This window comes from Rhinolophus hipposideros (genome assembly GCF_964194185.1).
Source record: "Rhinolophus hipposideros genome assembly, chromosome: 8".
In the NCBI taxonomy this organism is placed as follows: domain Eukaryota; kingdom Metazoa; phylum Chordata; class Mammalia; order Chiroptera; family Rhinolophidae; genus Rhinolophus; species Rhinolophus hipposideros.
In genome coordinates this window covers 20,677,654-20,692,870 of record NC_138054.1, presented here as the reverse complement: position 1 = coordinate 20,692,870, position 15,217 = coordinate 20,677,654, and the positions used below count along the sequence as shown (strand labels likewise).

The 15,217-nt window shown below is 39.9% G+C and overlaps 1 protein-coding gene across 1 annotated transcript in view; it reads left to right on the top strand.

Annotated features, from left to right (window-relative positions):
- The window catches only part of MBOAT1 (membrane bound glycerophospholipid O-acyltransferase 1), a gene marked incomplete at its 5' end in the record, with an annotated part of 100,554 nt that overhangs the window by 59,245 nt on the left and 26,092 nt on the right, over positions 1 to 15,217 (top strand). The window contains 4 exons of the mRNA XM_081056470.1: positions 8,760 to 8,815; positions 10,819 to 10,873; positions 12,364 to 12,547; positions 14,438 to 14,630. Of these exons, the coding sequence (XP_080912596.1) occupies positions 8,760 to 8,815; positions 10,819 to 10,873; positions 12,364 to 12,547; positions 14,438 to 14,630 (488 nt within the window). The remainder of the gene's footprint in view (positions 1 to 8,759; positions 8,816 to 10,818; positions 10,874 to 12,363; positions 12,548 to 14,437; positions 14,631 to 15,217) is intronic.

The following is a 15,217-nucleotide window of genomic DNA, read 5'->3' as shown; positions in this document are numbered from 1 at the left end:
TTTTCCAAAACCCAGCTCAGAGATCCCTGCTTTACAAAGTTTTCCCTGATTGCCACTGCCCCCACCCTGCCCCCGCCGTCCACCTTGAGTTTGTCACTGCATTTTGGACCTTGCACTTGGCTTTCAATGGCTGTAAATCATACTCCCCGAGACCCCCGTGCAGGGAGTATTTGTCGTTGGCAGTCATGGGCACTTTTGCTGTCATTAAATGATTTGTATGCTTATCTAGTGTCATCTGTGTTTATTCCCAAGCTTGTTTATTCCACTTTGTATTTATATATATATGCTGGTTATATATGAAAGGAGAGAAAATGGTTTCTCTAGGTCTAAGTTGGAAAGCCACCAAAGCAAGTTAGCATTTTAATAATAATAGGTGTTGCATCAAATGGAGGTGAGAATGCTGAAAGGCTGTGGGGGAGGGTCATAAATATGAAGGGTTCTGTGCTCAGCATCTTTGCAAGCATCTTTACTGCATTTTACCTGCTCAGCCCATGTTACAGGGAATGACTCTGGAGATAGGGCATGGGGGTTCAGGTAAGAGAGATGCCATCACTCAGCAGATCCGCACTCGAAGGAAAGGCTTTAGTTTTGCATCAAGAGGTTCGTTGGTTCATCATTCAGCAGACACTGATGACAACCCTGTGTATTCAAGACACAGTTAGTTATAGGAGGCAGGTGTGAGTAAAGACTGCAGCATGAAGGTCCAGTTATCTATTTCAAGTTTACGTAGGAAGTTCAAATGTCAGCATATCATTGTGTGCTGGGTCGGTTAGTGTTCCTTCAAATTCATGTCCACCTGGAGCCTCAGAACATGTCCCTGTTTGAAAATAGCATCTTTGCAGATGTCACTAGTTAAGATTAGGACACACTAGATTAAGGTGGGGACTAAATTCATTATGACTGGGGTCTTTATAAGAAGACCATGAGAGAGACAGACACACAGGCACATCGAGGGAAGAAGGCCATGTGAAGATGGAGGCAGAGATAGGAGTGAGGCAGCTATAAGCCAAGGAACTCCAGGGGCTGCTGTCAACCACAGAAGCTACTGTGTTTCCCCCAAAATGAGACCTAGCCGGACAATCAGCTCTAATGCATCTTTTGGAGCAAAAATTAATTTAAGACCCGGTCTTATATTACGTTAGATAAGACCCGGTCTTATATTATGTTAGATAAGACCCGGTCTTATTATAGTAAAATAAGACCGTGTCTTAGATTAATTTTTGCTCCACAAGACGCATTAGAGCTGATTGTCAGGCTAGGTCTTATTTTCGGGGAAACATGGTAGGAAGAAGCCTGGAAGAGATTCTCCCTCAGAGACTCCAGAAAGAACCAGTTCTGCCAACACCTTGATTTCAGACTTCCAGCCTCCAGAACTGTGAGACAATATGTTTCTAGTTTTAATTTGTGGTCATCTGTTTTGGCAGCTCTAGGAAAGTAAGACAGATTGTTTTATGACTGCATACCTTTGGATGAGCTAACAACTGTCCCCTACTCCTGATTATGCAGGGTAAGAGTGTCTCTACTGTCCACATCTGTCTCTGTTCTTGTCACACCTCCTTTTCCATTGGTTTTATTTATAAAACCATAAACTCTTGCATGATTGTTACATCATTTTTAGTGTAATCGGAATTGTGGAAAGTTACCAGAAGGAAAACTAAAGGGCATTTGTGGAAAACAATAATGTGTTTGTGAACGTTGTGGATTTGGGGTTTGACAGCAGGGGAGGATGGAAATCAGTTCCTGTGAACTTAACTTTGAGCAGCATAGTCACAATAAATTTCCTCAAGTGATGTTTGTTCTCTGGCATTTTTGGATCTCCTTGTATTAAGAAATCTCTGACGTTGCCCACAAAACTGTGGAATGTTTGAACTAGAAAGGACACTGTTGTTAGGGAAAGGGGAAGAAAAAAATGTGTGTGCTACCCGTAAATCACATGTGATTTAGTTCTCCAATTGCTGAGTGGCCCTACTGCACAGTTCTTGGAGGTATGTCTTTTTTTGTTTTTAGTTATAGGGAATTATTAAGTAGCATTTTTCCCCGACCGCCATACATGCACAGTGCCTCACTGAAATAAATCCATCTTCATGGATAATATCAGTTAAGAGAAATGGAGAGGTACCTACCAACTTGAAATTGACAAGACGTTTCAAACCACAAATTTGTCAATTAGAGCGATTCTTTTTTTTTAAATTAAATTTATTGGGGTGACAGTTGTTAGTGAAATTACATAGATTTCAGGTGTACAATCTGTATTACATCATCTATAAATCCCATTGTGTGTTCACCACCCAGAGTCAGTTCATTAGAGCGATTCTTTACTACTCTGTTCTCACTACAGGTGTGCAAGCAACCAGAAGTTCTCCTTCAGAATGGAATTTAACACTGCTATTTATTTCAGTTTAAAAATCTTATTTAGGATTCTGTTGAGGAATACAGTAGTGTTTTGAAGTTGAACCTGGGATTTAAAGCAGTCTGAGGTGGTAGCTGTTCTCTTTTGAGCATGCGTACAAACCTAAGTGCTTAACATACTTTATCACAGCTTTAGAATAAGAACACAGACAGGAATTGATTGGATTGGATTAGATTAATGTTTGCGTCAAATTATATATATATATATATATATATATATATGTTTTTAAATTTGGGGAACAAATAAACTTGTACTTTAGATTATTAAACTTGTACTTTAGATTATTCTGGTGCTTGGAATTTTATTTACCATTATGAAAGTAATCACGCGTTCCTGGGCTAGACGGGTGTTAACGGTGAGGATAACACACAAGACACATTTTTATTAGTGTTGCTAATACAATTATATCCATGCATGCAGTGGCGAATGTCCTCCATGCTTTCTCTGTGAATGTGGGCTATTAAAGGTACGAGAACATCTACTGTTCTTGTGGGGGAAGCTCAAAAATTGCTTGTAATGAAGCTGGTACTTGAGTCCTTTTCAGTTTGTGATCGTGAACTGATGCTTCTTTTTTGCTCCTAGAAGGGTGCAGATCGAGTTTTCTTCTGAGGGAAGCAGCAAGAACTCCCACTTCCTTTTTGCAGGCTAGGCCAGATTCAGGCAGATACTTGCTCTCCTATCATGTTGACAAGTTGAGTTGCCCATGTGTTTTTGAAAACATTATGAAATGAGAACTCTTATACATTGCTAGTGGGAGTATAAATTGGTACAACCCTTCTGGAAGGCAATTGAGCCATAAATTTCAAGCAAGACTTTTTAAAAAGTTTATATTCTATGATAGGATACATTCCTAGGATTTGGATGACCTGGAGGAAATCAAATTTAGTCATAAGCATGTTTAACTCTTGTCAATAATGGTGAAAAATTTGAAGCATCCTAAATGGCCCCAAAGAGATAAAAGGTTAGATGATGGTACTAAAATGCATCCATTGAAAAAGAAGTCTTCAAATAATGTTTCATGATACTGGAGAACGCTTACAAGATAATGGAAAATAAAAACCACAAAACAAATACATGTATTAAGATGTCATTTTTATGGCTATGGACATGCATAGAAAAAAGAGGGGAAGGAAATAATCAAAATACTAAGACAGTAGTTCTGAGGGAGTAGTGCTTTGTTGGTGATTTTAATAATTGTTTTATTCTTGTATATGATTATAAGAAATCCTAAATGTTATTTTAATACATCACGCATGCATCTTATGGTGAACTGTAGCCTACAGGAGCAGAACAATAGTTTGCCTACAGGAGCAAACACAAATAGTTCGTTTGTGTTTTCTGTTACCTTATTGTATTTCTTGTTACCCAAAATAGAAATCACTTGCCTGTACTCCTTGCTAGTGGTGGAGAGATCATTTGCCCTATTGTTCCATGAAAAATGTTTTCCTGTTAAGACATCCTGATCACTCCATCTAACCCCTCCAGTATATGCAAATAATCGAGTTCTATAAGATGGAAAAAAGAAGATATTTGCAAAGAGATTTCAAGATTTGCTTATTTCATGTTTCTCATCAGGCTGCTGCCAGCTTTTCAATAATTAGCGCAGTCATTTCGAATTTAGTTCCGAAGACTTGAGTATAAGTTATACAAAGTATTTGGTGGGTTCCTTGAGTTAAGTTATACGAAGTATTTGGTGGGTTCCTGTAAAAATGAAGAATGGATGGTTTTGTTGGGTGCCAAAATAGAGAGATGAAATCTTTGAAAAGATGAGTAGAAAGAGTAAGAGCCCATTCCGCCCTGGTTGACCACTGGATGGTTCTGCACAGAAACCATGAAGTCTGAACTGAGTCCAGAGGAGTTCCCGATGCCTTCAGGTGCAGCCCTAAGAAGCCTGATGGAACTGGGTACCTCCTTTGCTGGGACTTCTGGAGCCCTTTATTTTCTTCCCCAAGGTTGGCACAGTGGATGGGAGTGTGGGAGAATTCCACTAAGGCTGTAATATCATCACCCACCTCTTCTGTAATCCAAGAAGCAAGGGGCCCAGGTGGGGCAGAAGCCGCAGGGAGATAAGGAGGTACTGCCGAGCCTCCTCTGTCCCTCAGCTGCTGGGTCCAGACTACAGGTTGCACGGTTTACATTGTATCTTAGCACCTCTGGTTGTTGTGCAAGGTGGCGATCCTGACCCAGGTTGCAGCTGACTGGAAGTTCATTGTACTTGCTTGTATTCTCCCACCCTGCCAAACGTCTTGTTTGCCTGACTCCTTGCTTTCCTAGTATGTAAGCATTACATGTGCATTTGTAGCATAAACAAAGAAATAATACAAATATAAAGGATAACTTTTTGGATTGAAAGTGACCTACTGAGAACAATAAGATCCTTTGAATGCCAGATCTGGCTTGATGCTGGCCAGCTAGCTGTGTGACTTGTTGGCTCTTTTGAGGACTGCATTATCTCATTGTTCCATCCTAGCTTTACCAGGACTTTAGGTTCAAAGATGAAAGTAAAACACATAGGTTTTGTTGGAATATTGCTCAAAACTGAGTTTCATTTAATGTTTTAAAACAGGTTATTTTTTTGTTGAGAGTTGATATGGGAGATGGAAATGGATGAATGGGTACCACTTCTGGTAAATTGCCCAAAGTCTGTATCAGAAAGCATTGACTGACTGTGTATATGTGTGGTGGGGGCAGCAGGGTGGGGATGGCATCGCTGTCTTTCTTGTTACTCTAAACACACCTCTAACTGTCTGTTTCCTCTCCTTTATTTCCTCCTATATTCTATTATTCAAATTTGACTAATGATCTTAGGTTCAGGAAGATAAAAGATTTTCTTTTTAATCAAGAAAAAAACCTCATAGGACAAAAAGAAGTAGCCCTGCCTCAACCCTGCTAGACTCAAACCTCGATTTTAGGTTAGTTAGCTGGTTCCCATGGATTCAAGTATAGGGACCATGACTGACTGGTGTGTCCACATCCAAGGACAGGGCATACTTCTCAGGGATGGAAACACTGAGTGCAGCTCAAGTTCTAAGGCCTCGTTGTCCTGACGAAGCGTCGAGGAGGCTCTTTGTGTCCTTCCTGTGCTTGTGTGCGCTAGGTTTGCATTTTTGCAAAAAGAAAATATGAGTTCCAACCACAAAGCAAAAAACATGTCTTAGATTATGTTTCAATTGCAGTGCAACATGGATTTGCCTTTATCTTTAGTAACTCGACAGATTTGACTCTCGAATCTCCGTAACTTGTGCAATCTCAGTTTGGTGTGTGATTCACCCATAAGTTTAAATAAATTGATCAATGAAAACATGTTCAAGAGGACTTTGAGCAACAGCATAGGGCATTCTTCCTTGAAAAAGTAAGAATTTAGGAGAATTCTAACTTCATTCCTTTTAGTGAACAGCTTCTCATTCTGGTTTGTGGATTTCAGATCTTTTTCACAAGATATCACTATATTATGTTTGATAAGCCCATGATTTTATATGAGTTGTTTCTTATTGAAGTTGCTAGAAACTTCTTTAGAACAGAAGCAGTGTATTGTTGAACGTATAGTCTGGATGATGTGTGACAGTATTTGATCCATAACTGCTAATACTTTTGTTCCAAAAAAAGGGACGTTTTTTCCTAAAGAATGACAAAAATGTGATTTTTACATCGACCTAATGGTGCAGATTTCATATTGAATAATTGTTATTTATGGATGTTGATCTAGATATTCAGTATTACGTATTGTATTAGTCTCTAAGAAGCAGATGCCAAGATGGGGACAGAAGTATGAGATTTGTTGGGTGAAATGCCTGTGAAGGAAAACTAGGAGGCAACTGGATGAGGGTGGGAGAGCAATCAGATTGAAATGCATGTCAGCCCCCTGAGACAAGAAGGACAGAGTGAAGGGAGGTCTTGGACTGCAGTGCAGTTCTGAGAAAGTTTTGGCAAGTCCTTGAGCTAAAATTCTTGGGGAGAGGAGTACCCTGCCTAGTAGGGAGGGGCCTGCCTGGATCCTCTGCTGTGCTCAGTCGGCTGGGAGCAGCCCCAGCGGAGCCTGGGCTCAGAGCAAACGAGGTGCAGAAGCAGAGGGCGCAGCTGGAGCCAGTCAGTTCTGCTCCCCCAGCAGCCAATCTGAGAGGCACGTTCTTAGGGCCACCACCACACAGTATGTGAATATCAGCTTACCAAATGCTTTACCGAACATTATATAGTACATTATAGAGTATATAGTACAATTATAGAGTACATTAAATCCACCCCAGATAGAGGAAAACAAATGCTGTATTTCTATAGAGACAGAAAGGTAGGCTAATTCCATGACAAAGTTTATGTCTTTGTTGATATATTTTTTAGGCACTTTAAAAATGAAGTTATGAATTAACCCGAACGTAGGAACTCACTTGGTTTGCCAATTGCATAGTCGCCAGAGTGTGTGCCTCAAAATTAAAAAAACTTTGTGGTTTGGATTTTTGTAAGGAAGACTGGGAGTTTAGGTCCTATCACTGATTTCTAGGACTTTCCATCTCTTAGGGGGATAAAAAACAAAAGGCTTTGGAAAGAAAATTATTCTGCTTAGAAAGTCATACTTGAAACTACCTTGAATGTGATGCTTAGAGTGAGTCCCTTTCAAGAGAAAGAGTTCTTGGCATCCGCAATGCATTGTGGGTCAGAGGTCTTGTTGATTATCAAGCAGGTGAGCTGCAAAGTTCTATCTTCCAATTTGGTCTTATAGAAAGCTTCCGTGTAGCCCTTATTTCCAGGACCCAAACGTCAGTGTTCTGGAAGAGCAGTTATTTTTTTTCAATATAAAAGAGCATAGTCACCTCAGTGTTAGCTAGGAGCACATCTTGCTGCCCAAGAATGACCGACCCCCTTCACCCCCCCACCCCCGTGACTCCATCGTTTGGCATACCGGCTTCTCTCCTGTCCTGGCAGAGCACAGATGCCCTCCCTTCTGCAGTCAGACTCACTCCCCTTTCTTTTACACATAACATTCAGAATCGTGTTTCGAGCGATGGCCATTGGCCACAGGGCTTTTGCAATTAAGGTGTAAAACTCGGCATCGGTGTTCAGATTTCCTAGGGTATTTATTGGTACTTTCTTTGAAATACTTTATCTTGTTAGGTTATGTTGATATTTTAAAAATACATGCTTATTATTTTAAAGAGATGAGAAATGGGAATTCGAATGACAGGAATCTAAGAGGCAAATGGACTCACCGAGACGTGGCTAAGTGCAGCTGACACACATCAGACTTGGCCTAAAGGTGGTTTGTGTCTGATCCCATCCTCTCACACACCTGGGCCTGGCCTGCGCTCAGACCCAGAGGCTGTGTGGCATCCCAGGGACACCGCCATAAGATATTGATCAAAGTCTCAGCATTCCATATAAATGAGCCTTCAGTCCATAGGGGTCAGAGATGGCAAAATCAGTAAGAAGCCATAAGAATGGAGATCAGAAAACCAGGATAGACCAAGAACGTTTGAAGGAAAGTGTGGTAGAGCAATGTGATTTTATCTTGTCTTGTTGGGCAAGAATAGAGCTACAAAAGGTACTAAACTAGGGGAGACCATTGAAAAAAACAGGTGCATTTTAAAAATTGCAACTTTATTGAGATAATAAGTTCACATACCATACAATTCGCTCCTTTACAATCCAGTGGTTTTTAGCATATTCACAGTAAATTTACAGAGTATAACCATTCACAATTAACTTTACACACATTTGTTGAAAACACTGTTTCTTGCCTTCACTGAATTATCTTGGCACCCTTATTAACACTTCTTAGGCGAATTTTTATTTGATGGCTTTTTTTCAGATGGCGATTGGTGTTATTGTTTGTCACTCAATGGTTTATTTACAGGCAGCTGCATTTTACAAATGTATCTTTTACTATGTGTGCACGAAAGAATCACCTTTAATAGAACAAAGCATATAAGAGCCAAAATATATATCTCATCCAGGTGGAACCAGGGCACCGGATTGAGTATCCCATACACTTTAACGTATGTTCAGATTCCCTGGAGAACTTGTTAAAATGCAGATTATTTTCTGGTTCTGGAAAGGAGTGTGAGGTCCTTCATTTCTAACAAGCTCCAGGCCACGCTGAGGGTGCCGGTCTCGGAAACTGTGCTATGAGTAGCAGCTCAAGAGGGACTTTCTGGTGTGATCATGCTGTTCAGCGTTATTATATCTACTTATTTAAAGTGATCTGGAAGGGAAGTAAACATTATTTATTTTGAATTCAGTGTTTTTGTGTTTTATTTAATAATCTATACGATGAAGGATCGTCATGCAGAGAAATAGAATACAAATTTCTCCCAGTGGCACTTCTACCCATCTTCATTATTTTTTATCTTCCTTTTAGGCCTCTGATGATTGTTACTCAGAAGATCACAACCTTGGCCTTCCAAGTTCACGACGGTAAGAAAAGTGACCCTTCTTTTTGTTCTAAGAGTGAACCTGACATTGTTTTATACGCTGTACACAGTTCCCAGTTTAGACAAGTGCTGGCAGATCTTGCTAGATCTTGTCAAAAATTTGCAGGCCTCTTTAATAGTAGCTTTTTACTTTTCCAGCCATTATTTACCATGGCCCTCCTGAATCTGCAGCCTAAATTTGCTGAAATATTTGCATTGAGAACAGTGGATTTTCTGTTTACTTTGATAATGTTTTCAATTTAAGTTAACGTATGGCGTTCTCTGTCCATCATTTCCAAATCTGTTAAGAAAAATGGCATCCTGTTTCTTTGGTTTAGTCTTGGAGGATCTCATGAAGTATAATAAAAGATTAAACAGCATTGGCTGCTTAACCATTTTTTGATGCGAGGTTTCTTTATTTGGCTTGGAAAATTATCTAATGAGATTAGCCTGACCCTATGAAAAGCTGGGAGAAGAAAGAATCTTCTGTTTGTATAAAAACTGAATATTTTTTTTCACCCAGGCCCTTCCTAAAAATGGCCAGTAAGGGTGATTTCCACTGTTAAACTGGGTCCCAAGGAAGGATAATGGCACTTTTAGCTGGGCGGAAAATGGGCTTAAATCATGCCAGGTGCAATTAGTAAAAATATATTCTGAAGATTTGGACTTCTTGGCAAATGCTGTCTGAGTGCTGTAACGTCTTCACTAGTCTTCTTGTTTTTCCTTAAAGCTTGGAAACTGTTTAATTTGATTCTGACTCTGTGTATTCCTATTTGTTCTTGGTGACTTAGTTTTTCTGTAGAGAACTGGGTAATTTTATACCAAGGATAGAGTCTTTCTAGGATGACCAAATGTCCTGGTTTGCCCAGAACCAGGACGTTCCCCAGGAGATGAGACTTTTAGTGCCCAAAGGAGGTAAGTCCTGGGCAAGCTGGGTGATTTTGTCAATTTTTTTTGTATCTGAAAATCCACTTGGTAGTATAGTGGTTATAGACTAACATTAGAAACATAAATCAATAGCTGAAATCAAATTAATTTCTGGGATTGCCAGAGATGTACTACTTGAAGAGATCTTAGAAAAGAGTGAGTGTGATTTTTTTTTTAACACTGCTTCTTGGGTTTTTTGTTTGTTTTACATAGACGTTTTGCCTAAATTTACTTTTGTAAGCATTCTCAGTTTACCTTATTTTCTGGAACATCCCTGACATGCAGCAAAATGTTTATTAGCCTTTGTCTTTTTTTCTTGTGTGTGGGAGGAAGAAGTAAATTCTGGAACACTCTGCCTTCTCTTTGGCATGTTTTTGAGTTGCCTTTATGATTGGTGGCCATATCCGTCTTAGCTGAATATACAGTTTTAAAGTCGACATCTAATGCTTATGAGATGGCACTTCAGTTTCTTTGACACTAAGTTAACATATACATTTTATGGGAAGCACGAATGTGATTTGGTTGGCAGTTGTTTTGGTATGGATGGGTTATAAAAGAAGAAAAATCTGATAATTTTTTGTGTGTTTTCCCTGCATTCAGGGTTATGTTTCCTGTGATTTGGAAGAGGAAAGTCCCTATTTCTTTCCCCCATTACATTCCACATCCATGCTCTCAGCTTGTACCAGGTGTCTGTACCCAGCTATCAGAGAGGTATTTACACTGGTGCAGGCTGCAAATGCAGGCTTATTTCTCTCATGTAGCAACAAAAACATATACAGCGTAGTAAGGAGTGTAGGAGATGTGGAGGGTCCTCTAGGATCCATGTCATACTGTGTGGATTCAATCGGAGTAACCCCTGAATTCTCCCCTCTCCATAAGAGTCTGTAGAGACTTCCTCACACATGTACTTCTGAAGGGTAGCCCTTTGATCCAGGGTATTTTTTAAAAATGGAAATGGGGACCCTTTATGATTTATGAAACAAAAAATCAATCACCTTTTTCAAAGGAGTTTTATGAGTCTCTTTTAGAATTAGTTATCTACTTCAAACATCTTATTTCTAAATTTTTTCTTTTTCATAGGATTAGGTCGAAGAGCTGAAGACCTCTCTGCTGAGCAACATCGACTTGCTATAAAGTAAGTTAAAATATTCTTGAGCCCTTGTATATCAGTATCTAGAGGTCTTCCTCATTTTTTCAATATCTGCATATGAGCTACATTATATGGCTGTAATACCATTTATTTAATGAATCTGTTATTGATGGACACTTGGGTTGTCTTCCAGTCTTTGGTTTTTGCAAACGGTAAATGATGAATAACTTTATCCATATGTCATTTTAAATGGGTTTGGATATAGCTGTAGGATAGATTCCCAGAAGTGGGATTGCTGGGCCAAAGACTAAATGAATTTGTAATTTGTTAGTTTTGCAGGATTCTCCTCTACTGGGGTTGTTAGGTCTATTCCAGAATTATTTTCATTGGGCATATGTTTTAGGATCCTCAAGAAACAGTTAATTATCGATGCACATCAGTATGATTAAATGCTGGCATGAAAAATGATAGGAAGTAGAGCTGGCGATATAAATTTGGGCTGGGACTAGAAGAAAGGAGGAAGGCTAAAGGTTGAAGGTGGACTTTCACCAGTGTTGACTTGTAATAGAAAGAGGGGTGAGTGTTGGAGAGGAAGGAGGCTATGCAAAGTAGGGCAATAACATGGGAATGGAAATGGCATGTGGGGTAGCATGTTTGGGATGGTGCTGCGGCCATGGCGGAGGGTTCCTTCCAGTAGTAGGTGATAACTGGGAGAAGTGGGGGTCCCAGGAGATGAGGTGATTGAGTGCTTCATTCCTTTGTTAAAGAATTGGGACTTGGAAGCAATGGAGAACCATTGAAAGAGTCTAATGAATCAAGTTCTTTGCTAAGCATTATGGGAGTGTAAATGCTATAGGGCAATAATTGCAACAACTGGTCACCAATGGCATTTTAGGAAGTCTTTCCCCACACTTCTATCCTGCTAGAAGAACATGTCCCTTAGACTGCCATTAATACACTGCGAAGAACTGGACTCTACAGAATTTTTCCCTGCCACTCTCCTTGTCTGTTGTTCAGGACCTTGTGCCTGGATGGCAAAGTAGACAAGAGACTACTACAGCAGTAGTTTTGTGTGGCCTCTTCAAGTGGAAACTGGTTCTGTCCATCATTTGCTTTCTATTTATTTTGGCAGTCGGGAGGGAGTTTTCCCATATCAAAGCATCTCAATCAACTAACAGTAGGTCAGGTCCCCACCCTGCCTGATGTTTATTACTTTCATTTTCTCCTATAGACAGACAGCTAAGGTTGATTCCCCAGCCTCAGAGTTGCCTTTGCCCTTAGACCCAGCTCCCCGTGTTTACAGTAGTGACCGGCCAGCAGAGGGCGCCACGGAGTGCTGAACCTTCTCTGAGACTCACCTCATTAACTTTTCCTTTAAACAAGATTTCTCGGGCGGATTTTTAGAGAAACAGAGCAAGGAAAGATCCTGTTATATTTAATAAACTATAAAGATAACACCTGTGTTTACGATTTGCTTATTTGCAAATGTGAAAAAAAAATTAAAGACTGAAGACTTTTCCACTTTATTTTCACAGAGTAAAACCCTCTTTTTTGGAATACTTAAGCTATCTTCTCAACTTCATGAGTGTCATAGCCGGCCCTTGTAACAATTTCAAGGACTATACAGCCTTCATTGAGGGGAGACATATACATATGAAGTTGCTGGAAGTGAACTGGAAGCAAAAAGGTTTCCAGAGCCTGCCAGAACCTTCTCCCACTGTAAGTTTTTAGTGCCAAGCACTTACCCAGAAATCCAGAAAATAGAGTTTTGCTGCCAGGGCTGACTCTCACTAATAATTGTCCTAATTAAAAAGCCAAACAGTTTACCAGAAAGTTTGGCCAATACCTTTTCCCTCCGTTTGTTTAAAATACCAGTATTGGTGTTTATTTGCAGTGGTTGTCTGTATTGGAGCAACAGATGTTTATTTCACAGCGGAGTCATTGGCTAGGAAGATTAAAGCAATTGATCCATTAGTCAATGAGCCAATATTTAGTGCCTACAGTATGCTTAGCACTGTACTAGCTAACACATTTACATTTATGAGTGTTTCATAGAGCCAATTCACATAGAGCCAAAGGATAATATGTCATAAAAGGTGGAGGGGGAGGAAATGGGGACCAGAATAAATGTGCTTTCTGTTGCAGAGCCCTCCTGTTGAAAAAGAAACCAGTTTTCACACTGGCATGACCAAAGCTTGGTTTTACTGATTTTGAGAGAGTTTAATATGGTATTTTATCGACATATTTTAATTTTAATCTGAATTTTATTAATCTCCAATTAGTCTTCAGTAGGATAACTTATTGAACTTTACAAATATGCTAAATTTATTCAGATTAAATATCCTGTTTTTAAGGGAAATTTGTCATTGAAAGAATGGGGAAAATTGTATAAGGGAGAAAATGAGGATAATATAAATATTTCATAAATGCTAGTGAAAGTCTAGGCAAAATTAAATAATTGAAAATGTAGGTGATTTATTAAGCATGCATTTTCAGACAGTTTTGAGACAGTTGGCTCCTCAGCACTTTATGGTTAGTCGAATTTATCTCAGATCCAGCTGCAGTATTGAAACCATCTAGGAGTGACATCACCATGGCTCTGAGACATCAAAGTAACCACAGGTGTTTCTAGGCCGTGTCTGTCACAGCAGGGCCTTTGTGTTTCACATGCTTTTATTTAGAAGATCATAATTATCATAGAATCTTTAACATCACTCTCCAAGGAGACTTGCATTTTTGTGCACGGAGAAGTTGAAAGGACGAGGTTGCATTCTGGCTAAAGACACATTGAAGGCAGGGGGCTGGCGCCCATGAGCTGGTGCCTCCTCGGTGGCTAAGTGTGTGAGCATTGGACTGGGAAACAGGCACTGTTCTCAGTACCTTGTAAATATTCATTCCCTTAAACCCCAAGCTACCCTCGGAGGGAGGTGCTAGTGCTATCCCTACCTTACAGATAAAAGTAGTTTGTTTTTATAAAGTTGGGAGCTATAATTGTGTTGATGTTAAATGACATTCTCTGGAATGTCAGGGAAACGGCAAAATCACTCCATCCAGAGGAATTTAAAATGTCAGTGCATCTTCACCCTAGAGCAGACGACATTTATCCATCCTGGAAGGTTTCTACAGCTTTCCATTACCTGCCGTGTCTTGGAGCAGATGTTTAATCGCATGTGCAGAATCCTTCCTAACTCAGCTTCTGTCTGCCTTGCTGGTGATTCATACCCATTTCCTTGGCTCTGCTGGCTGCAGCAGTGGAAGGCAAATGCTTATTTCTTTCTGATGGAAGTTGCCACCCTGTATTATTCTCTGTTTCTTTTATGTTTTGGATAATACAACCATCTACCCTTTGCTTGGAGAATTTGCTGGTAAAAGTTTTCTTCCATTTGACATAACATTCAGTCCTCAAGTGTCAACGGTACATTCTGAATCTAAATATATCCCATGTCCATCCCAGTATTTGTTTCACGAGGAAGAATGCCTGTTGCTACTCCGGTAGGGGACATTGCCAATGCAGTTATCGGAACAGCTTTGTTCTACTGTGCCTGTACCTGTGCTCTACTGGAGTCTTCTGAATGGTTATACTGATTTCCCCACGCCCCCTATTTTCAGGGAGCTGTGATACACAAGTTGTGCATGACCTTGGTGGCTCTCCTTCTGTTTTTGACGCTCACGAAGACCTTCCCTGTCACCTGCCTGATGGACGACTCATTTGTTCATAGAGCAAACTTTCTGACTCGACTTGGCTACTTGTATGTTGTCATGCAAGCCTCAAAGCCCAAGTATTACTTTGCCTGGACATTAGGTAAGTTGGATGGAGTGGCCCTAGATGAATGAGGGAAAAAAATGGCACTCCTTGGATGGCTTAGCCAGAACAACACTTTGGATCACTTAACCAAAAAAAATCCAGCACATAATGGAAAGCAGTTGAGCCGGTGTCATTTTTTACTTCCCAGCGTAGCAGTCCTCTTTCCTTTGGTCCGTAAACTCAAATATATGTGATAAGGAAAAAAGCTATTGTTTAAACCCAGTTTTATTAACAGATGTCAAACCTTGGCGCTTCTTTCACCAGTCACACGGCTGTTTAGTGCAATGGAGAGTTAGGGGAAAATTCCAGAATGATCTGGCTTTCGTGTACTTTTTCTGGGTTGTACACGCAGGTTATATTTTCTCTTTAAGAAATTGTTTGTTAAGCTTTATGCCTTAAAAAGAAGCTGACTTCAAGTCATTTTGCTTTTTTTTATGGTAGAAAGTTCAACTTAATTTGGTTTTATCGCACTTTTTCCCCCCTCTGAGATAACTTAGTCAATAGTAAGTTTTATCTTTCTTTTCAAACAATATTAGACTGGAAAAGTTTAAAGCTTTGCTAAAGTGAGCAATAAATGCTTCCAC